This window comes from Triticum aestivum, chromosome 6B (genome assembly GCF_018294505.1).
Source record: "Triticum aestivum cultivar Chinese Spring chromosome 6B, IWGSC CS RefSeq v2.1, whole genome shotgun sequence".
NCBI classification, from domain to species: domain Eukaryota; kingdom Viridiplantae; phylum Streptophyta; class Magnoliopsida; order Poales; family Poaceae; genus Triticum; species Triticum aestivum.
Genome location: NC_057810.1, coordinates 662,131,241 through 662,158,061, shown reverse-complemented (window position 1 = coordinate 662,158,061; position 26,821 = coordinate 662,131,241). Strand labels below are relative to the sequence as shown.

The window sequence follows — 26,821 nt, the reverse complement described above, 5'->3', positions numbered from 1 at the left end:
ATGTTTCTCTTGCCTTGGGCCACCTATCCATGTGTGAGTACTCTGCTCGATTCTTGCATATCATTTTCGTAGCCCTACAAATCAAGGGGAGGAAGAGAAAAGTGTTGTCTGTGTTGGTTGTATGTGTCGCTTGGTGCTTTGCACGGCGTGTCTACTTTGCAGGGCGTTACATACTACCGTTCAGCCTTGAGCTGCAATGACGCACAACCCAACAACCCGCACAACACGCTTCTTAGGGTGACCGCACACACACCATGACCGTCACAGGGATTGTGAGATATGGTACTTCTATGAAATTGTTAGTCGAAAGGAGCTTCTGCGTGGCCGGGAAGTACATTAGGTGTTGTTAAAATTCTTGCACTAGACGTACGATTTGGGGCTCACGGAGTCCATATAGACCTTAAAATAGAAGATGAGTATCAAGCATTGTTTGGACTCCAAATTAAATTACTTAAGATCGGTTACCTACTCTTAGTTCTTTTTAATATACGATCATATGGTTAGTTGTCTTAATCAACTTATTATGTCCGTGTTGCCCTCCTAGCCCCTACAAGCGGCACATCTAATCATTTTATATTGGCATGCTACAAGGATTCTAATATGTATTCTCTGTTGGTACCCATAATTTTTCTTGCGGGGTAGGTACCGACAAATATGTAAATCAAGAATCTAAAACTTAATGTTACACTCCAAATTCTTATACATGCATTGCATAGACGGCAGCAAACTTACATATTTTGTCCTCTGTACTCACGCCAAAACGCTATAAAGATACATAGGAATATCATTGATAGAAATATCTGTCAACATCACCGTGCAAGCACTTCCAGCTAGGTTTGTTTGATTTATACCACCATCCCACACCAGACGGTAAGTACCTTTGATTTATAACATCCGCCCACTAGACGTACTTCACCGCTACGTTGGAGACCTTTTCCATCATTTATAGTTAAATACATGCATGGAACTATATAAGACACCCAATTTCATTCGTAGAAACAAAGCATAACACACATTGCACACTAGTACTCGCAAGCAATCCATCAGATATACCATGGCCATCTCAAAGGCTTTGATCATTGGCCTTCTCGGATGCCTTTGCTTCTATAGTTCGGTCCTAGCAGCTCGCGAGTTCAACGATGACTTGTCGATGGCTGCAAGGCATGAGAGCTGGATGGCGCAGTACAACCGTGTGTACAAAGACGTTACCGAGAAGGCATACCGATTTGAGGTCTTCAAGGCCAATGTCGGGTTCATCGAGTCGTTTAATGCCGAGAATCACAAGTTCTATTTGGGCATCAATCAGTTCACCGACCTCACCAACGAGGAGTTCAAGGGGACAAAGGCTAACAAGGGGTACAAACCAAGCTTGCAGCGGGTTCCTACCAGATTCAGGCACGAGAATCTAAGTCTCGATGCACTTCCGGCAACCGTAGACTGGAGGACCAAAGGTGCAGTCACTCCCATCAAGAACCAGGGCCAATGTGGTGAGTATATTAAGGATAATATGTATTGCATATATGTTTACTTTTTTGAGAATGTCGTCTGATAGTATCTACTAAAACATAACCATGTGTAGGTTGTTGTTGGGCGTTTTCTGCGGTCGCTGCTACAGAGGGCATCATTAAACTCAAAACTGGCAAGCTTATCTCACTGTCAGAGCAAGAGTTGGTGGATTGTGATGTCCATGGTGAAGACCAAGGTTGTGAAGGAGGTCTCATGGATGATGCCTTTAAGTTCATAATCAAGAATGGTGGTCTCACCACCGAGTCCAACTACCCATATACCGCGGCAGATGACAAGTGCAAGAGTGGAACCAATGATGTTGCGACCATCGAAAGCTATGAGGATGTTCCAACCAACAACGAGGGAGCGCTCATGCAAGCCGTTGCAAGTCAACCTGTCTCGGTAGCCGTAGATGGAGGAGATATGACGTTCCAGTTTTACAAAGGTGGAGTAATGACTGGCTCATGTGGCACTGATCTAGACCATGGAATTGCAGCTATTGGTTATGGCAAGACCAGTGATGGCACAAAGTATTGGTTGTTGAAGAACTCATGGGGAACAACATGGGGCGAGAACGGATACTTAAGAATGGAGAAGGACATTACCGACAAGAGGGGCATGTGCGGCCTTGCGATGGAGCCTTCTTACCCCACTGCATAGAAGGATTGCCATATGCTGCATATCCTCCTATGCACAAAAATATTACATAATTGCACACGTCCACTTTAATTAAGTATAGTTTGTATGTGTATCTAAATTATGTACAAACATATGTCTTGTATAGTATTTCATGTTCCATGAGTTCAATGAATACAATGTAAATTATGCCACATATATAAAGATTGAAGAATTTGTGTTAGCTATATCATTCAGAGACTGTTAATTGTGCTGCCTCTTGTGCCTTCATGCATACATAATGAACTACTCCCTCCGTTCCCAAATATAAGTTTTATTTAGAGATTTCACTATAAAGAGTACATTCGGATGTATATAGACTCCTTTTAGAGTATAGGTTCACTAATTTTGCTCCATATGCAATATACAGTGAAATCTCTAAAAAAACTTATATTTAGGAACAGAGGAAGTATCTGATTAGTTCTTGTTTTTATGATAATCTTGGAACCATATAAATAATATGTGAAAATGGTGGAGTTGATTTATAAATAAATGTTGAAGCGTGGAGGTGGAACAACATGATGAATGTCAATTCGTAAATCTTGAGGAAATGAATTATGATGGAACATTCTCTCTCCCAATTGTTACTGTCCTGGTCGTTCAACCCACATCACCAGCCAGACCAGAGATAGCTTTTCTTCCCCTCTCGCAAGGCGACTAGGGAAAGCCCGTCTCTCCTCGATCTCCGCCGGTGAGTCCGTGGATTTGTCTCCCATCCACCTGCCGCTCCGGCGGTTGTTGACGGGGAGGGGGTTTCCGGTGCCTCGGTTCCGGCTAGCAGATAGGTAGGGTTTTAGTCCTTGCAGGGGCGGCGTTTGGACAGATGACGACGCTTCTTCTTTGAGTAGTCTTTCGGGCTCTGGTCCTCCTCAAGTTCGTCCGTTTGGATGGATTAGACGGAACTCCGGCGTAGATTCCTGTCAGCTTTCAGGGCGGCGAGGTTAGAGTTTCTCGCCATGCGTATCCAACGGCGATATTTGGTGTCAAATTATTCAGATCGATTTAAGGATTCAACGGCGACGACTGCGGCTCCGGGACACTGGTCGGGCCGGCTCCGGTATGTCCGGGACAAGGGGCATGTGCACGAAGACGTCTGGTTGTTATCGACAAGGTCATGCCGGGTCCGGTATGGAAACGGCGACAGCAGCGCGTCAGCGGCTCGTTTTGGTGGAGGCAATGGGTTGTTCGGTGGCCCATAGACCTCGATGTAATTTTTATTATGTTTGAGATATTTGTAATTCTGGTGAATCTTTATAAGACCTTTTCGCAAAAAAAAAAAACCCACAGCGCCAGGCGCATGCTACCTGCATACATGTACTAAAATCCAACAAACTGAAACTTGTGCTTTCGTAGAGTTGCAGTAGTATGCAAAGGAGTCAATTACACCGATGGTGCTAGAACTTGGCGTAAACAATCACTTTAGTGCTAGAACGTGCGGTATACGTTAAAGTGATGCAAAAACTTGGCTTGAGCGTGCAAATACGGTGCACATCTCGTTAGTATATGCCGGCGAAGCTGACGAGTCATGACAGCGCGGCATAGAGCCAGCTGTTAGTGACTATATGGTGAAGATTGGGCGTGTGGTGTTCTCTTTGCAAAGAAAAACCTCAAATTTTTTATTTTTTCTCACGTAAAGGCCCCTGTGAGGTGCACAGCATCTGCATGTATGGCATGGGGTGGTCCCACCTGTCAGCCCACATCATAAATTTTATTAGTATTAGAAATAAAAATAGGAGTCAGGCAAGGATTCAAACCGTTGACCTATAGTCAGCCAAAAGCACGGCTAGCCAACGCACCAGATATCATATAACGATACTCAGCCTTTCTATCTTTGTTAAATAACGTGAAATAAGAATTCTAATTCAAAAGAAATAAGATACAGCCGTGGGATTTCGTACCAGCGACCTGACGGTTACCACGAGGAGGACCTAGCAGATACTATACAACAAAGCAAAAAAATGTGAATTATAAAATGTACATATAATTATAAATACGTTTTCATTTGAGAATCTGCAGTCCGAGGCACACTAGGCTAATTTTTTGAACATATATTTATATTAATTTAAATCTACATATCTAATATTTAGAAAACACATAAATTTTATTCAAACAACATAAAAACATTAAAGCTTGCGTAATTTTATATACAACATGAATATTTTATTAAAAAAACTTGTTCATTTTTTGAACTGACATGATAATTTTTTAAATAGACATATTTCCTAAAATTACTTTGATATTTTATTTAATATGAAAAACTTTTTAATTATACAATTAATTCGTAATTTAATTTCATGAATTTTTAAAAATTAATAGGTGAGCATTGTTTTAGTCTAATATATTTATTTATATGTATATTATTTATAATTACAATTTATATTTCTTTACAACTTACAAAAAGTGAAAAAATAACATAAATTGTAGCCCAGGAGACCGTTCTGTTATAGACATAAACTGTAGCAATTATATTTACACATGTGAGTACATAGTTGGAGTGGCACGCCCTCCTTATTGTTTTAGTTGGGTAGCTGGCTTGAAACACTGTGGGCGTAACCCTTTTTACGATTAAGATTCTTTAGTTATATAACTTAATTCAAATATATAAAACGTGTGTATGCTTCTATGTCGTGATGTGAGCTCTTGACTGATGGTTAGCTGCACATTCTATTTAGACCAAGGTTACCGGTACGAATCCCTCGGCTACATATTTTTCATTCTAATAAAATTTGTGATGTTTCTCGGACAAGTGGGACCCATCGGATGCAATACACCTCACATGGGAGATTTGCACCGTATTTGTACGTTCGAGCCAAGTTTTTGCACCACTTTAATGTATGCCACAAGTTCTAGCACTAAAGTGATCATTTGCGACAAGTTCTAGCACCGTTGATGTAATTGACTCTATGCAAAGCACTGGCGCGGTCAAGGTCCCGTCGTGAACATTAATGTTATGTTTGTGCTGTGAGGTTCCAAACGTGGACAAGCCAGTTTTCCAGCAAATCTGTGGCGCTGTGCAACTCTCGGTGCCGAGGCTTGCTGTGGGCACCTCGAGCCCGTGCTGTGGTGGAAGAAGGCGAATGTTGAAGAGGCACGAGCCCTGCCTGACGCCACGCAGGTGTCGCGGAGCAGCCAGCCGAGTGACGAGTGTTGTTCCGGTGGCTGACATGCCGACCGAGCCATTTGGGTTCTCCGGTGGCGACTCCGGCTGGCTCGGTGTCCAGCCTACAGGTTGTACACGGAGAGCGTTGTCGCTCATCCCGGTCGGTCGGGGCATGTGGTGGATGTGTTCTCTTCCGAACACCTCAAGTTGCTGGGCTGACAAGCAACACTTTCGCTTATTGTGTCACTTGTTGCTCAGTGCTGCGTTCACCGCGCGCGCTGCCCTCGCCAGCCATGGCAATCCACACGCACGTTGCCTTCGAACACTCGAGAGTGAAGATCTGCTGTGCAAAGCAGTGGTCCGTGAATAGAGAGCTGGCTATGGGTCTCGCACAAGCAAAGGACATGTTCCGAGCCATGCATGATCGAATGTAAAGATAACACCAATATGCGGTCGGTACATGAAGCAAGAAACACCCGGCTTGCTTACATGGGTAGCTCGGCAAAGTCCGGGCCACGTGTCCCTCCCCGCCGCGTTTAATGGCCAATATAAGCAGAGTGTCTACTAACGGCACACGACTTATTTACATTTTCCCTTTTTTTTTTATGATAATGCAGTTACAGCTACACTGAGTATCCGATAAGACTTGGCTTATTTTCATTTTCTTCTGGCGAACGCTAGGCGCCGTCCGGCCGGTCCAAATTTCGGCCGGCCCCATGATAGACGTCCGATCCTTTCTTTCCATAGCTTCCTTCCCACCGAGCACGAGATTTGAGAAAACACACTAGCACATGGCGGTCACACATGGCTCGCAACAAAACAGAAAACGGTGGTAACAAAACCAGACTACGGTGGTAGCAAAAAGTGCTCGCTGCCGACACTCGCAACAAAATTACCCGAAGTAGCTCCGCGTCACCGTCCCGTTGGATCCTTTGAAAAACAAAAAACAGACTACAGTTGTAGCAAATGATGTTTCCAGCAAAAATAGTCTCGCCGGCACAAATCTAAAAAATGGTCGTTTATAGCAAACAAAAAGCCAGTTCCAGCAAAACAAAACGCTGGTTCCAGCAAAACAAAATGTTGCAGCAAAAACACTAGTGGTCACTTCTAACAACAAAAAAGCCACTTCCAGCAAAATTAATGGTGGTTCCAGCAAAATATAATCTCATAACCAAAACTTTGTGTCGATTGTAGCAAGCAAAAAAGCTAGTTCCAGCAAAACAAAACGCTGGTTCCAGCAAAACAAAATGCTGCAGCAAAAACACTAATGGTCATTTGTAACAACAAAAAAGCCACTTCCAGCAAAATTAATGGTGGTTCCAGCAAAAAATGATCTCATAACCAAAACTTTGAGTCGATTGTAGCAAACAAAAAAGCCAGTTCCAGCATGTAGAAGGACAAGATATGGGCTGTGCAATCTTGATGTATTGATCGGTGCACCAGGCACGTATATATAAGTACATATGTGGGCCACAACCTTAACTATACAAAGAAACAGGAGGTGGGCTCTACACACAAATATACACGTACACAATATACTCAACACCCCCCCCCCCCGCCGCAGTCGAAGCGGCGCCAGTGACGCAGAGACTGGAACGGAAGTCCTCAAAGGTAGAGGTCGGTAGTCCCTTCGTCATCACATCGGCAAACTGCTGAGCGGTCGGCACATGGAGAACCCGCATACGTCCAAGAGCCACCTGCTCGCACACAAAGTGAATATCCAGCTCGATGTGTTTAGTCTGGCGACGATGAACGGGGTTGGCGGAGAGGTACACCGCAGAGACGTTGTCACAATAGACAACCGTAGCCTGGGAGACGTCGTGATGCAGCTCCTGAAGTAACTGTCATAGCCAGGTGCACTCAGCGACAGCGTTGGCCATAGCTCGGTACTCAGCCTCCGCGCTAGAGCGCGAGACCGTGGGTTGTCGCTTGGACGACCACGAGACGAGGGAAGGACCGAGGTAGACGCAGTAGCCAGAGGTGGACCGACGAGTATCTGGGCAGCCAGCCCAGTCAGCATCGGAGTAGGCCACCATCTCCAGAGAAGTAGACGCCATGAGTGTCAACCCGAGGGTCATCGTACCGCGGATGTAGCGAAGGATCCGCTTCACGAGAGTCCAGTGAGAGTCACGGGGGGCGTGCATGTGGAGACACACCTGCTGTACAGCATACTGAAGATCCGGTCTGGTGAGAGTCAAATACTGTAGAGCACCGACAATAGACCAGTAGAAAGGAGCATCCGACGCAGGCGAGCCCTCCAGAGCAGAGACCTTGGCCTTCGTGTCAACATGAGTAGCAACGGGATGACAGTTGAGCATGCCAGCACGCTTAAGAAGCTCATGTGCATACTTCTGGTGATGAAGAAAGTAGCCGTCCGGACGACGAACGACCTCGATGCCAAGGAAATAATGTAGAGCACCCAGGTCCTTGATAGCAAACTCGTCACGCAGCCGGAGAGTAATCTGCTGAAGAACAGCTGCGAAGGAGGCTGTCAGGATAATGTCATCGACGTAAAGCAGCAAGTATGCAGTCGTGTCACCGTGGCGATAGACAAACAGTGAGGCGCCCGATCAAGTGACGCTGAAGCCCAATGTCTGAAGAAACCCGGCGACCCGCTGGTACCAGACGCGGGGTGCCTGCTTGAGCCCGTAAAGAGAGCGGGACAGCAGACACACATGGCTGGGAAGTGAGGCATCGACGAAACCGGTGGGTTGCTCACAATACACCTGCTCCTCAAGATGACCGTGGAGGAAGGCGTTGCAGACATCCATCTGGTGAACAGGCCAGCAGCAAGAGACGGCTAGTTGGAGGATGGTGCGGATCGTGCCCGGTTTGACAACCGGGGCAAACGTCTCAGTGAAGTCCACTCCAGCTCGCCGGCGGAAACCGCGGACCACCCAGCGAGCCTTGTAGCGCTCGAGAGTACCATCCGAGCGGGTCTTATGGCGAAAGACCCACTTGCCGGTGATGACGTTGGCGCGAGGAGGCCGGGGAAACAGGGTCCAGGTGCGGTTCCGTTGAAGAGCATCGAACTCTTCCTGCATCGCCGCAAGCCAATGAGGATCACGGAGGGCGGCGCGAGCGGATGCGGGAACGGGCGACGGCTCTGCGGCGGAGGCGGCGAGGACGTACTCGTCGCTCGAGTACCGTAGGCTCAGACGATGAACGCCGGTACGAGCGCGGGTGACTGGGCCGGGCGGCGCCGCCGGAGCCAACGGCGAGGTGGCCGGCGTCGGGGCCGGCGAAGCGGCCGGCGTCATGGCCGGCGAGGTGGCCGGCGTCGGGGCCGGCGAGGGGGCCGGCGTCAGGACCGGCGAGGGAGCCGGCGTCGGAGCCGGCGTTAGGGCCGGCGAGGTGGCTGGCGTCGAGGCCGCGAAGGAGGCGGCCGAGCCTATAGCGCCCGATCCCGTGGCGCCCGAGTCGGGGGCGGCGGGTGAAGGCGGGGCGCCGGCTGCACCGTCAGAGCCGGCCGAGGAGGTCAAGGGGGCGGGCGCCGGCAGGAGGGCGCGGGGACCGCCAAAGCCCGGAGGCGGTCCACGGGCCAGACGGGACCGTCCACCTGACGAGGTCATCAAAGGGCCGCCGGTGGCCGGCGGTGACGAGACGACGAGGGTTACCTGCTGCTGAAACGGAAACACCATCTCATCAAAGTAAACGTGTCGGGAGGTGAAAACACGATGGGAGACGGGATCATAGCAGCGATAGCCGTTGGTGTTAGGTGGGTAGCCGAGAAAGATGCAGGCGACGGAGCGGGTTGCGAGCTTATGAGGCACAGTGGCGGCGATGCTAGGGTAGCAAAGGCAGCCGAAGATGCGAAGCCCATCATAAGAGGGGGGCGCACCAAAGAGAAGATGATGAGGTGCAAAGTTCCCGCGAGTACGACATGGATGGATGTTGATGAGGAGAGAAGCGGTGGCGAGAGCGTCAGGCCAAAAGCGCGGCGGCACATTGGCATGAAAGAGAAGAGTCCTAACGCAGTCATTAAGAGTGCGAAGGATGCGCTCAACACGACCATTCTGCTGCGAGGTGTATGGACAAGTGAGACGAAAAATCGTGCCATGTGTGGTGAGAATATTACGAACAACGATGTTGTCAAACTCCTTCCCGTTGTCTGTCTGCAATGCAAGAATGGGACGACCAAACTACGTGAGAACATAAGAATAGAAAGAGGCGAGAGTGGATGCAACATCCGACTTGCGGCGCAACGGGAAGGTCCACACATAATGTGAAAAATCGTCAAGTATGACAAGATAATAAAGAAAGCCCGTATTACTTGCAACAGGAGATGTCCAAACATCACTATGAATTAACTCGAACGGGTACGATGCAACAAAAGAAGAAGACCTAAACGGAAGACGAGCATGTTTGCCGAGGCGACATGCATGACACGAGTGATCCTCGTTCTTATTACACGTGAAAGAAAAACTCCGAAGTATGTGCCGAAGGGTGGCAGGATTAGGATGACCCAAGCGAGCATGCCAAAGATCCACTCCGGTGGCGAGAGCGACAGGGGCGATGGAAGTGGTGGAGGTGGCAGAGTGAATCGGGTAGAGCTCGTCGGGGCTGTCACATCGGTGGAGCACCATCTGCGTGCGAGCGTTCTTAACAGAAAAACCACATTCGTCAAATTCAACGGTAACCGGATTTTCAACTGTAAGAGAACGAACAGAAACAAGATTTTTAATAAGTTCAGGAGAAACTAGATTATTAGACATGGATATAGGAGTGGAGTTAGACGGAAAATATGTATGACTAATATGGGTGATGGGAAGGGAAGAGCCATCACCGACGGTGATGCGGTTGGAGGTGTGGACAGGATGGGCGGTGAGGAGGTTACCGGGGTACGCCGCCATGTGAGCGGTGGCTCCACTGTCCATGTACCAGTCGCCGCCGCCGGTGTAGCTGGACGGGGAAGGAGCGTTGTGGAGAGCCGCCAGGAGGGCCAGGTCCCACGGTGCCGGCGGGAGAGGCGGCGCAGCCGTCAGGGGCAGCGGCGGCGGCCCACCGGGCGGCGGCTGCTGGCCGTAGGGCGCCGCGTAGGGCTGCGGCGCGGCGTAGTACACCTGGTGCGGCTGAGGCCGGGTGCCGAGAAGGACCGGGGCAGGGGCCCGACGAACCGGCATGGAGTAGGCGTGGACAACGCCGGTCCATGGGTTCTGGCCGGCGTACCACGGAGCCGGCGGAGGGGCCTGCTGCGGCTAGCGGGGCGCTCCTCCCTAAGCACCGGCGCCCCCCTGCTTGCGGCCGCCATGACGACCGCTGCGAGGGCCCCCCCCGTTGGCCGCCGGCTGGGGTGGCGGGAAGGGGGCGGCCGGTGCGGGCGGGAACCCGGGCGGGAAGACGGGCGCCCCCGGCTGTGGCGGCGTCGGGCGTGGCGGTGGCGGGGACGAACCCCCGCGGGTGCCTGCGACGAGGGCAGTGTGGGTCGCGCAAGTCCGCGCCACCCGCATCCGGCGCTCCTCCAAATTGAGGTACGCGACCACCTTGGCAAAGGTGGGCTCCGGGATGAGGGTGAGGTTGGAGGCGGCATTCCTGAAGTCCTTGTTGAGGCCGCCGGAGAGGGTGCTGATGAGGAGCTCGTCGCCGATCTTTTCCCCGAGATCACGAAGCTCATCGGCAAGCTTCTTGAGGCGCATGCAAAAATCATCGATGGATGAGTCAAGTTGATGGCACCCGTAAAACTCACCATAGAGCAGGACCTTGCGCTGCAGCCGATTATCGGTGAAGAGGCCGTTGAGCTTGGTCCAGACCGCATAGGCGTCGTCCTCATCGTTCACCACGGTGTGGAAGAGGGCACTGGAGATGGTGAGGTAGAACCAACGGATGATGGTGGCGTCGAGGATCATCCACTCCTCATCGTTGATCATGAGCGCCGAGTCCACGGTGCCGTCCACGTGGCAGTGCAGGAGGTACTCACGGAACACAAGCGAAAAATACCACTTCCAAGCGGAGTAGGAGGCGGTGGTGTGATCAAGCTTGACCGGAACTCGCTCATTGATGTTGAGGTCGCGGACGAGAGTGACATCAGGACCAGCAAACGGGTTGGAAACGGTGGACGAGGAGGAGCTCATGGCGTTCGGCGCGGGTGGAGGGAGACGGGGTGCGGGTGCGGCGCGGGTGGGAGGGTAGGGGAGGGGTGCGGCGCGGGTGGGGGTTGGCGGAAGCAGGAACCCGCCGCGGCGGCGGCCTCGGAGATCGGCGGCGGCGGCGAGTAAGGTGGTGGGAGAGGCGGCGGTGACTAGCGGCGGCGGCGGCAACCGGAAGAAGGGTGGCGGCGGCGGCGGCTAGTGACGGCGGCGGAGAGGAGCGGCGGCGGCGGCGGCGTGGAGGCGGCGACGGCTAGGGTTAGGATCGTGCTGCGATAGATACCATGTAGAAGGACAAGATATGGGCTGTGCAATCTCGATGTATTGATCGGTGCACCAGACACGTATATATAAGTACATAGGTGGGCCACAACCTCAACTATACAAAGGAAACAGGAGGTGGGCCCTACACACAAATATACACATACACAATATACTCAACACAGCAAAAACATACGATGGTTCCGGGATTGTCATTGCATGGTTCCAACAGATGGTCGCAACCCGGTTGTAGCTCGGTCGTCGGCCGCCACCGCCGGATGTAGCTCCACCAACCCGGGGTTTCAAGTCCCATTGCCTCTAGTAGCATGTGTTGCTGCTCTGCTCGTGGCGCCAGTTGTCACTGTGGCCGGCACTGGTGGTGGTCTCCCAACACCCCCGGCAGTCGTCCCCCATCGCCGCCGATGACAACATCTGCAGTAGCCAAAAAATGTGGGTAAGGAGAAGAACGCGAGATAAAGATATGTCGTGTGTGAGAGGAAGGAGTGACTAAGAAATCTCCCCATGAAGAGGCAAGGTAAGGTGCAACACCAAGCGGTGAGAGGTTAGTGGAGCAACAGGGATGGTATATTTCCATCGGCGGCTGATAGGCGCCGGTGCACCGGCCCAACTTTGGGCCGGTCGCAGCAGGACCACTCAATAAAACGCTTCGTAGCCGCACGATCTTCTTTCTTCCACCCTGGACTCCTTATTCCTCCTCGCACTCTTCATGGACGAGCACATGACCAGCCTCAAAGCGCCACCCACGTGCTCGCCCGTCGCCGCCCCCGCCGCACTGCCCCCGTCGCTCGCCATCGAATCTCTCCCCTGACGCTTCGCCGCCGTCAAATGAAAAAAAAATCCATTCGCTGTGCATCCATGGTAGTAGCAAAAATAGACAACAGATGTATCAATTCGTGAACGCCATAGTAGCAAAAACGACAATGATTGCAGCAAAAAAGCACATAGTCATGGGTCTCGGCGAGTCATGGAAGAAGGGACGTAGCAACTGACAACGCCGATAGTAGCAAAACTCAAAACGGTTGTAACAAAACAAATTGCTCCACCAAATAAGAACACATGGTAGCAAACTTTTTTGGTTGGTTCCAGCAACAAATGAACATGGTTGTAGCAAAAATTGGTACATTGCTTGTACCAATCAAAAACATGGTAGCAAAATTTTGAGCTGGTTCGAGCAAAAACAGAACATGGTAGTAGAAAAATTGGCACACCCTGGTTCCAATAAAAAACAGAAACATGGTAGCAAAAAAATGGCTGATTCCATCAAAAAAAGAAGACGATTGTAACAAAAATTGGGGCTGCTTCCAGCAAAAAAGACCCTCGCCGGATCTCCCAGCACTTGTCGCTGTGGTTTCAAGCGACCCTGAACGCCGGTCGCTACGGATCTCCAGCAGTTTTCGCCGCGGTCTCCAGCATCGCTGGGTGCTGGTTGCAGCACTTGTCGCCGTCGCCTCCAGATCTTGTGGCCACCGTTCCGGCACAACATAGTTGCCGGTCCCAGCACCAGTCACCACCATCGGATGCAGCTCAATCCACGGCCGGTTGCAGCTCCTCGTTGCCACGGTTGCATGTCCACCAAACCGAGGCTGCAGATCCGGCCGCCCGGTCCCAGCACCAAGCGGCGAACTGGATAGCGCAGCCAGCGGAACCTCGATGCCACCAAAGCCAGGAATGCAGCCAGGGTGCAACCGTCCAGCGTGCTGCCTGAGTCGACGGGGTCAGGCTCCGAGGTATAGACGGGGCAACGCCAGGTTGCACGGGCGCGAGGCTGAGGGCATCGACCAGGGCGGAGGTGGCAAGGAAGATCTGGATAGAAGAGGAAGACACGAGAGAAAGATATGAGATGAGATGCGTCAGGGGCAGGTGGGCGAAGAGATAAGATAGCTGCGAAGCGGTGAGTGGGCCAGTGCTACGTGGAACAAGCAGGGGCGATGGATTCTAAGTTTCTAACTCATCGGACGACGCACGCGCGACCGGCCCAAGCTTTGGCCGGTCCGCCGCTCACAAACGTTTCCCATTTCCATCTAATCTAACGACGCACGCTCAGCCATCCAAAGCTTCGGCCGCCAAGCTGTACCTTTTCTTTTTCATAATGCAGTTACAAGTAAGTCGAGTACCCAATATAACACTCGGTTTACCTTTTTGTATTTTTCTCTTGGATTTCTATTATTATAAATCAATTTTTAAAGCACAAAGTACTTTTTTACTATAACATAGCCCTTCGTCTCTTGCAGCGATTCTACAAGCAATTAGGGTTTTTCGACCTCCCGCCAACTCTACTGCCGGTCCGTCCCGTCTCCGGTGACCTTAGGGCCATGGAGATGCGGTGAATCCCGATCCTTGCCGGCGGGAGTGTTGTTGTTCCTTTTTTAGGTAGGTCGATTAGGGTTTGTGTCCTGGTCAAGAAAGCATGGCGGAGACTCCCTAAAGATGGAATGAGGTCCACCCCGTCTAGGCCCTGTCCCGGTGATGCATCTAGCATTGTCGGAGGGCGTGTGGAGTTGTATCTCCGCCGAATCTTATTTGATACTGTCGTTATTGGTCTTCGATGGATCTCCATGGATCCAATGTTTGTTTGTCTGTCTACAAGTTGGATCCTTCCGTCTACACTTCACTTCATCGATGACAGTTGTTTTTCTGGTGAGTTAGTACCATGGGGATTTTGCACGACAACTTTCCGAATGTGTACCAGAACAAGTTTTCCCGACTCTGGTGAGGGAGGGGAGATGACGGCGACACGCCTTCAGCTCGCTCCAGTGCTTATAGTCATCGTTAGGTGGTCTACGGACGTGGATGTAATTTTTGTTATTTCTAGTGTTCCTTGTACTGCCATGACTTGGATGTTTTCTCACAAAATAAAGTATATTTTTTCACTTTTACCCTTCATTTGTGCTTTTGTATTGCATTTTTTTCTTTCCCCTAACTTTCTCACTCATTCTCTCCTGGTAGTATTTCCATGACTTTTTTCCCGTCCTCTGTTTCTGGCCTCTCTTTTTACCGCTACTTTCCCACTTTAAAATTATGTATTGGCCTTTTACTCTTCACACCACGCTTTTATACCCATTATTAAGGCCCCATGCAAAATGAGAAGTGGTTTCGACCCTTCCTCACGCGATTTCACTCATCTACATTTTTGACACGACCCACAACGTCTACCATGGCCCTGGCATTGTTGAATTGCTCATCCCTCAGGTGATCCACCTCTAGCGAATGTTGTTGGCGATGTACGCGATCGCTATAAGGTTATAGAATGGGGGTGTGATAAACCATCACATCATCCGATTCCCCTTCAAGGATGGCGATGTGGACCTAGTGGGCGCATGCTACCACAAGAGTAGTGTCGGCGGGGCCGCATGGTGCGGCCTCTGCCACTCCTCTCGATGGTGGTTGCCCACCTATTGGCAGGAGCATCCCAATCGCGCTGCAGACATAGATGTGCTTGTGTAAGGGCTTTACGTTGGGTCTCCATGGCCTTTATCTTCGGATCATCGCTGATGTTCAACGTGTGAAGGACTCCAAGGTCGGCCATTGTGGCCGCTTTCGCCGCAGGCCTGGCTGCATTCGCACCATCGGGGTTGTGGGCGAATTAGCGCTTGGAGTGTTAGTGTTGGTGTTGACCATGAGGACCTCCTCCAGTGCTACTACTGAAGGGTGACTATCTGAGCTCTCGTCCTCAAACTCATATTCATCCAATATATGGAGGATGGACTCCACTTTTTCCACAAGCTAGTAAGTTGGGGTGGGCTTGTGGGTTGTTAATGTAGATCACAGGTAATGCCCGAGCATTGGCTCGTGTGCCCGGTGAAGTGCGGGGTTGCTGAGACATGTCTTGCTGAATTAGTTGGCGGTGAACTTCAGGCTCCCAAAGATGAGAACTTGGCCCTTAGAGAGGGAGAGATTGGGTCAAGGCAACCCACTGTGTTGCCAGTGAAGCTCAGGGTGCCAGAGGATCCCAACTTATTATGCTTGCAAGAAATGGGGTGTTGTGGGCCCTCCGCACTATTTTGCGTGGATGTCGCCTTTTACAGTCAACCATCTCCTTTCCTCTTGCATTGGTCCCATCTGTGCGTGTGTGTGCCATGTGTTCACTTTGGCTTTCAGCTACCCATCAATGTTTCTATTGCCCCGACCCACCTATCCATGCGTGTGTACTCTACTCGATTCTTGTGTATGATTTTGGTAGGCCTACAAATCAAGGGGAGGAGGAGTAAAGTGTTGGATGTGTTGGTTGGGTGTGTGACTTGGTGCTGTGCACAGTGTATCTACTTTGCAGGGTGTTACATACTACTGTTCAGCCTTGAGCTACAACGCCGCACAACCCATCAATTGCATCACACGCTATACAGGGTGTCCACCCGCACAACACGGCCACCACAACTGTTGTGAGATATGGTACTTCTATGAAGTTGTGAATGGAAAGGACCATCTGAGTGGCAGGGAAGTACGTCTGGCGGTATTAAAATTCTTGCACTTGACATGTGCTTGGGGCTCATGCAGTCCATATAGAATAGAAAATGCAAGATGAGTGCCAACCATGTTTTAGGCTCCGAATTAAATTAAGAACAGTTAACTAATCTTATTCCAACGAATGATATGATTATTTAAGTTGTCTTAATCAACTTATTATGTTTGTGTTACACTCCTAGTCTCTACAAGTGGTCAGATCTAATCATTTTATATTGGTAGGCTACAAGGATTCTTAGCTATATTCTCTATAGGTGCCTACAATTATGTAAATCAACATAATCTAAAACTTAATGTTATAAATTAAGTTTGTAGAAAGTTTATACATGCATTGAAAAGATCAAAATGAACTTATATATATTGTTCTCCAAAATGTTATAGATATACATAGGAATAGCATCGCTAAAGAAATCTGTCAATATCAACGTGCAAGCACATTCAGCATAACATCTGTGCACCAGACGCTAAGTACGCTTGATTTATAATATCTGCCCACTAGACGTACTTCACCACTACGCTGGAGTCCATCTCTATCTCCTATACTTAAATACATGCGTCACACTATATATGATACCTAGTTTCATTTGCAGAAACACAAAGCAGAGCACATATTGCAGACCAGTAGTAGCAAGCAATCCATCAAAGCAGAGCACATATGACCATCTCAAAAGCTTTGATCCTTAGCATCCTCGGGTGCCTCTGCTTCTGTAGTTCGGTCCTAGCAGCTCGGGAGCTCAACGATGACTTGTCAATGGTTGTAAGGCATGAGAGCTGGATGGTGCAGTACAACCGTGTGTACAAGGACACTACTGAGAAGGCACATCGATTTGAGGTGTTCAAGGCCAATGTCGGGTTCATCAAGTCATTTAATACCGAGAACCGCAAGTTCTATTTGGGCATCAATCAGTTCACCGACCTAACCAACGAGGAGTTCAAGGCAACAAAGGCTAACAAGGGGTACAAACCAAGCTTGGAGAGGGTGCCTACCGGATTCAGGTATGAGAATGTAAGTCTCGATGCACTTCCGGAAACCATAGACTGGAGGACCAAAGGTGCAGTTACTCCCATCAAGGATCAGGGCCAATGTGGTGAGTATATTAAGGATAATGATGTATTGGATATATGTTTACTTTTTTGAGAATTTCATCTTATAGTATCTACCAAAACATGACCATGTGTAGGTTGTTGTTGGGCGTTTTCTGCTGTCGCTGCTACGGAGGGCATCGTTAAGCTGAAAACTGGCAAGCTAATCTCACTGTCGGAGCAAGAGTTGGTGGATTGTGATGTCCATGGTGAAGACCAAGGTTGTGAAGGAGGGCTCATGGATGATGCCTTTAAATTCATTATCAAAAATGGCGGTCTCACCACTGAGTCCAACTACCCATATACCGCGGCAGATGACAAGTGCAAGAGTGGAACCAATGGTGCCGCAACCATCAAAAGTTATGAGGATGTTCCAGCCAACAACGAGGGAGCCCTCATGCAAGCCGTCGCAAGTCAACCCGTCTCGGTAGCTGTAGATGGAGGAGATATGACGTTCCAGTTTTACAAAGGTGGAGTGATGACTGGCTCATGTGGCACTGACCTAGACCATGGTATTGCAGCTATTGGTTATGGCAAGACCAGCGACGACACAAAGTATTGGTTGTTGAAGAATTCATGGGGAACAACATGGGGCGAGAACGGATATTTAAGAATGGAGAAGGACATTACCGACAAGAAAGGCATGTGTGGCCTTGCGATGGAGCCTTCTTACCCCACTGCATAGAAAGGGTGTCATATGCCACATATCCTCATATGCACACAAATATCAAATAATTGCCCACATCCACTTTAACTAAGTATAGTTTGTATGTGTATCTAAATTATGTACAAATTTATGTCTTGTATAATATTTAATTTTCCATGAATACAATGTAAACTATGTCACATATATAAGGATTGATGAATTATTTGTGTTAGCTATATCTTTTAGAGAAATTGAATTGTGCTGCATCTTGTGCTTTCATGTGTGTGTAATGAACTATTTGAGTAGTTCACATTTTTACGATAATCTTGGAACCATATAAACAATATATGACAATGATGGAGCTGATCTGTAAATAAAATTTGAAGCCTAGAGGTGGTACAGATAGAAGAATGTCAATTCTTGAATCTTGAGAAAATGAATTATGACGGACCATTTTCTCCCCAATCACCGTTGTCCTAGTCGTTCAACCCTCAACACCAGAGCCTCCTCTCCCCGACCTACAAAGCCAGCCGCATGCCTCCTACATTTTTTCTTTTGAAAAGGAGGATGATCCCCTGCATCAATTGGTGCATGCAGCCATAAAAAAAATTGCGAGAGAATTTCACTCCCCCGGCTCTGCACCAAGTATCAGGAAAGACTGGTCCTCAAGAATAAATAAGAACCTAGGTGTTGATTTTTACATCCACTCCCCAACCAGTTGAGCTAGGCTCACTCCCACATGTACTAAAATTTATTTAACAAACTAAAACTTGTGCTTTCGTAGAGTTTTAGTGGTATGCAAAGCACTGGCGTGTTCAAGGTCCTACTGTGAACATTGGTGTTAATGTTATGTTTGTGCTGCGATGTTCCAAACGTGGACAATCAATGTTCCAGCAAATTTGTAGCGCTATGCAACTTTCGATATCGAGGCTTTGCCGTGGGCACCTCGAGCCCGTGCTGTGGTAGAAGAAGGCGAAGGCTGAAGGCTGAAGAGGCATGGGCCCTGCCTGACGTCACACAGGTGTCGTGGAGCAGCCCGCCGAAGCTCTGTAGGCTAGCCGAGCAACGAGGAAAAATGTTGTTCCGGTGGCTGACACGCCGAGCAGGTTCGGTTCTCCGGTGGTGGCTCCAGCTGGTTCGGTGTCGTACACGGAGAGCTTCGTCACTCGTCATGGTCGGTCGAGGCATGTGGTGTGGTGGATGTGTTCAGTTCTCCTCTTAAGCTGCACCGCAAAGTTGCCGGGCTGGATTGTATAGCCCGCGCACAAGGCCGGATCGCAGGAAGACAACCATCGCCTTTGCATATCGCTTCGGTGTCTCAACGTGATCATTGTTACGTGCGCTGCCCTCGCCGGCCATGGCAATCCACACACACACGTAGCCTTCGGACGGACATCTTCCATCGATAGACGTTCTCTCCGAGTCCGAATGAGCACCAGAGATCTGTTGAGCAAAGCAGTGGTCCATGAATATATAGCTGGCTCGCTCCGGGGCTCTGATTTTCGGCCGAAAAAAGTGGATTTCGGTCGAATTTCGGCCATCTCGGCCTGGGGCGAAAAGTATATTTAGGCCGAAATTGCTCAAATTTGGCAAAATTTGGTCAAATTTAAGTCAAAATTTGGTTAAATTTTAGCCGAAATTTTTGAAAATGGCAGAAATTCGACCATCTCGGCCTAGGGCGAAAAAAAAGCTCAAACCAAAAATCAAAACACAGGCTCGCTGGCAGAAGCAAAGAACATATTCCGAGCCATGCATGGACGATGGCAATCATGCACACACATGAAAGATCTAACGGCAAACCATCCGAATAAAGACGAGGCACAGTGTGCTTTGGGGCAGAGGAATAAGACAGAGAAAGCAACATATTATTAGCAGAAAAAGAGGAAGATAAAGATAAAACGAAAGCAACATATTTCAAAGATAAAAAGGGGAAAACATAAAGATACAGCATCTCTTATATTGGATGATAAGACTGGTCGTGCGGGAGACATAGCAAATGTGCTTGTCTATATATTACTAGTTCCCTGTTCCATGCCTCTGCAGATATCAAAAAATAATCAAACAAGGCCAAGCGGACGGCATCGACGTCGATCTCGGCTCCGTTTGATCGCTCCTACGACGTCACGAGGTACATTCCTGTGCTGACTTCACTACGGAAAACTAGCATAGAAAGCAGCACACTGTGTTGAGTACTGTTTTGAACTTTTGATTGTTTTTTTTCTTTATTTCATTTCCGACTTAATTCTGCATGTGTTGGGTATAGTTTTGAACCTTTGAGTACACTGTGCATGCGTCATTTCTATTTGCATTATGTCAATAGTTGCTTCCACTATCGTCTTCTTTTTTGTGTCAAACGGTTACACTGATATTTAAAGTTTACAATCAGCGATCATGGCGGATGCTTCTGAGGAGTGCACTGAGCAAAACGTGAAAGAGCTCTCCGAGAACATTATAGGACAGCTGTGGCGAGTGGAGGCGATGCTGCTCCTCAACACTATCTTTGCAGGAGTCATAGTTGGAATTGGCGCCTATGGCCACCGTTATCGCCACTATGGTTTCACCCGCTATCTCATGCTGGGGGTAACCACCTTGTTCCTACCCGTCATATCTTACGTCATCTCGGCAAGTGGCTCAGTGGATCATCCCTTTCATGTTCTTATCCACGAAGAATTGATAGCCAATTGCTGGGCACCAGGCCTGCACACAAGCATGGTCATAACATCCACCTGCCTTGTTTTGATTTGTGCTATCAATACAAGCCCGGTAGTTGCTACTGATGATCGAGAAGATCGAAGTGTACGCCCCCCCTTTGAACTTCTTGTTCAAGGAATTTGGATTCTTTACCTAGCTATCCCCAGCATTGGTGGTGGACGATCTTTTGAGTTCGCAAGAGCTTATTTCATAATAACACCTTTTGCTCTTATTTATGCCAAAATGGCATTGAAATGTTATGCATTTCTAAAGGCCCGGAAATCCTTTGCACTCGGACGGAATCCTCGTCTTATTGTTGGATATATGCAGCAACTGTTGCGAGAAGAAGGAGATGATCAACATGGTGAGGAGGATGTGAATGTGCCTCCACCACCACTTGTAGTTACGGGTGAGGACAAACGGCAAGTCGAGAAGCAACCTGAACCTCATGGTTACATGTTCAGAAATAACATGAAGGCACTTCAAGATGGCAACTTGGTGACCATTGAAAGAGTTTGGCAGTTGGACACCATGTTTCTGATGCCAATGCCACAACGACTGAAAGATATATGCTTGTCATTTGCATTATTCAAATTGCTAAGGTGTCGATTTGCAAGGTACAAACTCGCTAACGTTATCACCAAGGAGACCATCAAATTCGTCAGAAGGGTCATGCTAAAGGATGGTGAACATGAAAGAGCGTTCAGGATGATTGCAGATGAGCTTTCTTTTCTTCATGATTATTATGATTCACCACTCCCAGTCCTCTACCCAGGTAGCTGGTTTACTACAACATTAAGTATGGTCATCTCACTCTTGAGCATATGTTACTGCATACTTTATGTTCTGGACGTCATCAAAGAAGCTAGGATATTTCCTCAGGAGAGGGCCATAATTAGTTGCATGTACTTCTGTTCTATGAGCAAACTCGGGAGGCGTAACCAACGAGCAATAAGGTTTGGACGTCTGCATTTTGATCTAGTGCCAGGTCTGTTACTCACTGTGTTCGTCGTGGTTGCTGAGGCGAGGGATATTGCTTCCCACATATGCTCTAGCTGGACCAAAGTAATTCTCACCTGCCGCTGTGTGCGCCGTGCCTCCTTGAAGCTTCCCCCCGTCGTCCCAAAATGGGTTGGCTGGTTGTTGCGATGCAGATGCGACTGGTTGCTGAGGCATTGGAACGACAAAATGAGACAAAGCTCATTGCTGGTGTTTCAACGCATGCAATTTCACCAACTTGTTTTACCTGGCTGCCTCCTTCGTTTGCTGGACCGAAAGAGCAATAATGTCAAGGTACCATCAGAAGTGAAGGCTTGCATCATCAACGCCCTAAGAAGTACTAGTGGAAGCAATGGAGCTGGTCTAAGCAAAGGCATGACAACCCTGCGCCAGAGCCAAATTGGCAGAAGCTTACTCTGGGCCTGCAACAACAGCAAAGGTACATCTGACACCATACTTGTGTGGCACATCGCCACAGCCATCCTTGAGGTGAGGCACCCACACCATCAAGGAGATGGCCGGCCTTCTTCTGTTTCTGACATGAAGAGCGCCGCCACTCACCTGTCGCGCTATTGCGCGTATCTAGTGGAGTTCTGCCCCGAGCTACTTCCTGATGATGATGCATGGAGCAAGCACCTGTACAAGAAAGTCAAGAAGGATGCCAAGCGAGCCCTTGCCACCGGCGGTGGCACACCAGTGTCGTCCATGACTCCGGAAGCAGCGTACCAGAAGTTGGTCGAGTTGTTGGGCGCTACACAGAATCATGAGGTGCTCAAGGATGCCGCAAAGCTTGCAAAGCAGCTCAGGGAGCTGGCTGGAGGCGAGGAAATGGAGTGGGAGTTGCTGGCCGGGTTTTGGTCGGAGTTGATCCTTTACCTGGCTCCGTCGGACAATCTCAAAGGGCACCTGCAGGCCGTCGATCGGGGCGGCGAGCTGATCACGCTCCTCTGGGCCTTGATCACCCACATCGGGATCATCGACAGGCCCGGCGACACCGCTGCAAGTGCTCCAGCCATTGGTGTTTAAGTTTGCTCTGCCTATTCATGCACACGCTGATATGCATGCTTAGCTGTGGATTTCAGTTCCTTTCGTTGTTTCTCTTGGTTGTCAGTGTGTTTAAGGTCTTGCTGTTGGGTGTGAGTGTGATTTAAGGCCTTGTAGCTGGCCCTTTTTATTTATTTTTACTCATTTCTATTATCCAACAAGAGATTGGAAGTGTGTGGGAGAGATGAGACATGGGGATAGTGGTATTGTTTTACCGCTTCTGGATTGTGGCTTTTCGAGTGCTAAAGATATGAGAAGTTTGTGGTGCTATTTTACTGCTTTTGGGAATGTGACTTCTTAACCTTTACTAAACCGTTGTGTAGTTATGTGTAGCCCGTGTGCAAGGCCGGAGGAAGAGACAACTCCTTGCATCGCCGTCCATCGGTCCATGTCGTTGAGGAGCGCAATGCGTCTGTTGACGTATAATGTGTTGCCTAGTCTCTTTCATTAGATCGGTCTTTTGGTTGCATTGGCTAGAGCATGCACTTCTACATGGTATCAGAGCCAAGAGGTCTTAAGTTGACCCGGCTGGCGCAATTAAAATTGCAGTCCATTTTCAGTCCACGTTTAGGCCTGAGGGAGCCACGCGTGAGGAGGAGTGTTGACGTATAATGTGCTGCCTAGTCTCTTCCATCAGATCGGTCTTTTGGTTGCATTGGCTAGAGCATGCACTTCTACAGCGTCCATGGCGCTCCCCACATCGGCGGCGACAGTCCGCACGCACGCAAGCCTTCGGGCATCGAGAGGAACGCTGTCATCGACATGATGAGAGCACGCGCCTGCATCGTCTTGTAGTAGAGCCGCATCGAGTCGAGTCGTGGGTCACCAACACTGTCACACCTCATACGCTGTGAAGTTCGCCTGTCAGGATAATTTATATTCCTGTGAGGTGCTTCAGGCCGCACAGAGAAATACTGCACCCACAGGAAAAGTACGGGTTCTGGTAGTGCATGCACCAATAATGCTAAACATACAAAGGTTTACATGTTTTTACATGCTGACTAGGATCTTTTTAAACTAACTAACATCTCCTCCCTGATTTTCATGGGGTGGGCCCTTCTCTCCCTTAATCTCCAATCAAAACCCACCTTTATGTAAAAGCATGTATCCTTTGTACGTGTAGCATTACTCGTGCATGCACCACTCAGCCGTGATGCGCCGGTGCTCTATGGCGCCCAGGGCTGGCGTCGGCGGAGCGCCCGTGCCGTGTCGTGAGTGTCCTCTCGCACGACGATGTCCGCGATGGTCGCGCTGGGCGGACGAGCTGTCCCAGGGAAAGCATAGCACCGACGCAATTTACGGGAAACACCAGGTCTTTTTTCAAAGGATTTCCAGATGAATTTTGGAGAGTCGGAATCTTTGAGATATTTTCTAAATTTGTTGTTTTATTAATAGGCTATACGAATTTTCTTTTCTCCTGCGGATTTCATAGCACTAAATTTTACATCCACACCACATCTTGAAAAGAATTCTTCACTTTCCCTGTGGTGCAATTAAACAAACTTTAATGCAAATGCAATCACGTAGGATGCGCGAAAGCGTCTCCTACAACCCAGCCGCACGGCCGGACTAACCATCCCTGTGACGCTGCGAGGTGACAGCCCTTGTAGTCGTGAATTCTTGGCATTTTAGCCTTCGGAGACATCTTGCATGCATGCTGGTGGAAGTGGAACAGCCGCGTAGTTCCATGGACGCTTCTCTCCAAATCCAAATGAGCACCAGAGGTCTTTCGCGCAAAGCAGTGGTCCATGAACAGATAGCTGGCTAGGGTACTCGCATAAGCAAAAGAACGTGGTCCGAGCCATGCATGGATATGGATGGTAATCATGCATACACATGAAAGATCTAACGGCAAACTTTTCGTATAAAGATACGACACAGGGCGCTTTGGGACAGAGGAATAAGACAAAGAAAGCAACATATTGTTGACAAAAAAAGAATATAAAGAAAAACCGACATCTCTTGTATGCTAAAGCTGGTCCTTTTGGACCATCACAATTGTGCTTCTGAATTTAGTAGTAGTGCTAGTATATATCATAGTTCCATGTCTCCCATGCTTTGCATATTAAGCAAAAAAGACACGGGGTGCAGTCCGCATCGACTTCTCCGCTTGATCGCCACTGCGACCCACAAGGTACATTACTCTACTGGCTTTGTTAGACTTCACTACACGCAACTACAGTAGAACGCGGCACATTGAGTTGAGTAGGGTTTCCTGTTCATTTCTGGCTTAATATGCATAAACGTTAGATGGTCATTTCCATCCCCATGCGTGTAAACAGTTTCTCGGTCATCGAATTTTTTTGTGTGTCCACCATTGCATGCTTTTTGTTACCTGATATTTTGTGTCAACAGCTTTATATTGATATCTAAATTTGACCGTCAGCTCATGGAGACGAATGCTACCTGCCAGTACCAGATCGCTACTGTGTACCAGCAATGTCCGATCAGCTGCGACGAATCACTGGTGGAAGATTTATCCAAGCAAGTTACAGGGCTGCTGTGGCCAGTGCAGGCGATGATGCTCGGTAACGCCATCCTTGCGGGAGCCATGGCCGGAATATGCGCCTATGGTCACCGTTATCGCCACTATGGCTTCACCCGCTATCTCTTGCTGGGGCAACCACCTTCTTCCTACCCATCATATCATATGTGACCTCCGCATTTGGCTCCACCGGCGATGGCTCTGCTATCAATATCTATTATTATTTGACACCCAGACGCGTCGGAAGTGTTGAGTATATGTGTTGTGCATATTGTGCATTGGGCCCACCTCTTAATTTCCTTGTATAGTCGAGGTCGTGGTTCACCATTGTACATCATATATACGTGCGATCGCACCTGATCAATACATCATGCAATTCCATCATCATACATGGTATCAGTTTTTAGGTTTCAACCCTAGTTTCCGCTACGCCGCCGCCGCCGCGCCCTCCCGTCGCGTCGCCGCCACCGCTCCCTCTTCCCCGCCGCCGTGCTACCTCCTGCCGCCGCTGCCCTTTCCCCACTCGCCGCCGCCACCGCCGCTCCCTCTTCCCCGCCGCCATGACCCCCTGCAGCCGCCACCCTCTCCCCTAGCGCCGCCGCCACCACCTACCTTCGCCGCCGCCGCTCCTCCTAGCGCCACCGCGACCACTTTCCCGCCACCCGAAGCCGCCGCCGTTTTTGTGTCAAGGACGCTCGAACTAGGATGGCACTTCACCGATGTGACAGCACCGACGAGCTCTATCCGGTGCATCCGCCTTCCACCATCACCAGCACACCGGTCGCTCTCTCCGCTGGCGTTAACCTCTGGCACGCTCGTCTGGGTTATCCCAACCCCGTCACCCTTCGTCATATTCTTAGGAGTTTCAGTTTCAGTTGTAATAAGATAGAGGATCATACCTGTCATGCTTGTCGTGTCGGCAAACTCGTTCGTCTTCCATTTAATAACTCCACCACCATTGCTTCTTTTTCCTTTTCAGTTGATTCATAGTGATGTGTGGACCTCTTCAGTTCCTAGTAATTCGGGCTATTTATATTATCTGGTTATTCTTGATGATTATTCTCATTATGTGTGGACTTTTCCTTTGCGACGAAAGTCGGATGCACTTTCCACCCTAACGGCTTTTTACTCCTATGTCAGCACGCAGTTTGGGCGTCCCTTTCTTGCTCTTCAGACTGACAATGGAAAAGAGATCTGGCCTTCCGTACCTTTCTGTTGCACCATGGCACAATTTTTTGTCTCACTTGCCTGTATACTTCACAGCAAAACGATCGAGTCGAACGCGTCCTTCGCACTCTGAATGACTGTGTTCGCACGCTCCTGTTTCATGATAATGTGCCGCCTCGCTTCTAGCCGGACGCACTTGCTACCGCATCACTGCTCCTTAACCTCCGGCCCTGCCGCCCGCGGTGGAACTACGCACCTCACCACCTCCTCTTTGGTACGCCACCTTCTTATGATGGTCTGAGTATCTTTGGGCATCTATGTTATCCTAGCACTGCCGACACTTCTCCTCATAAACTTGCACCACGTTCTGTTGCATGTATCTTCATCGGCTACCCTTCCAACTCCAAGGTCTATCGTTGCTACGATCCCGTATCCCACCGCGTGTTCACCTCCCGGCACGTTTACTTTGATGAGCATGTGTTTCCATTTCAGCAGGTACCCCCGGCTGTCCCTCCCACCGCTGATGATGTGGGACCCTCGGCGTCTCACCCGGGGTGCTCGCGTGCCGCCCTTGGCCCGCCCCTGGCTTTGAGGCG

At 49.3% G+C, this 26,821-nt stretch overlaps 1 protein-coding gene across 1 annotated transcript; it reads left to right on the top strand.

Moving 5' to 3' along the window:
• Positions 1-19,838: 19,838 nt before the first annotated feature.
• Positions 19,839-22,855, top strand: LOC123134762 (uncharacterized). The gene is made up of 2 exons (XM_044553943.1): positions 19,839-19,967; positions 20,226-22,855. Exons 1-2 carry the CDS (start codon positions 19,871-19,873, stop codon positions 22,553-22,555), a joined length of 2,427 nt encoding a protein of 808 aa, XP_044409878.1. The 5' UTR covers positions 19,839-19,870; the 3' UTR covers positions 22,556-22,855.
• The last annotated feature ends 3,966 nt before the right edge of the window (positions 22,856-26,821 follow it).

Coding starts and splice junctions, on each gene's coding strand:
- LOC123134762 (XM_044553943.1), top strand. CDS start 19,871: ATGCCTCTGCAGATATCAAAAAATAATCAAACAAGGCCAAGCGGACGG. Junction 19,968..20,225: donor CGCTCCTACGACGTCACGAG/GTACATTCCTGT, acceptor GTTTACAATCAG/CGATCATGGCGGATGCTTCT.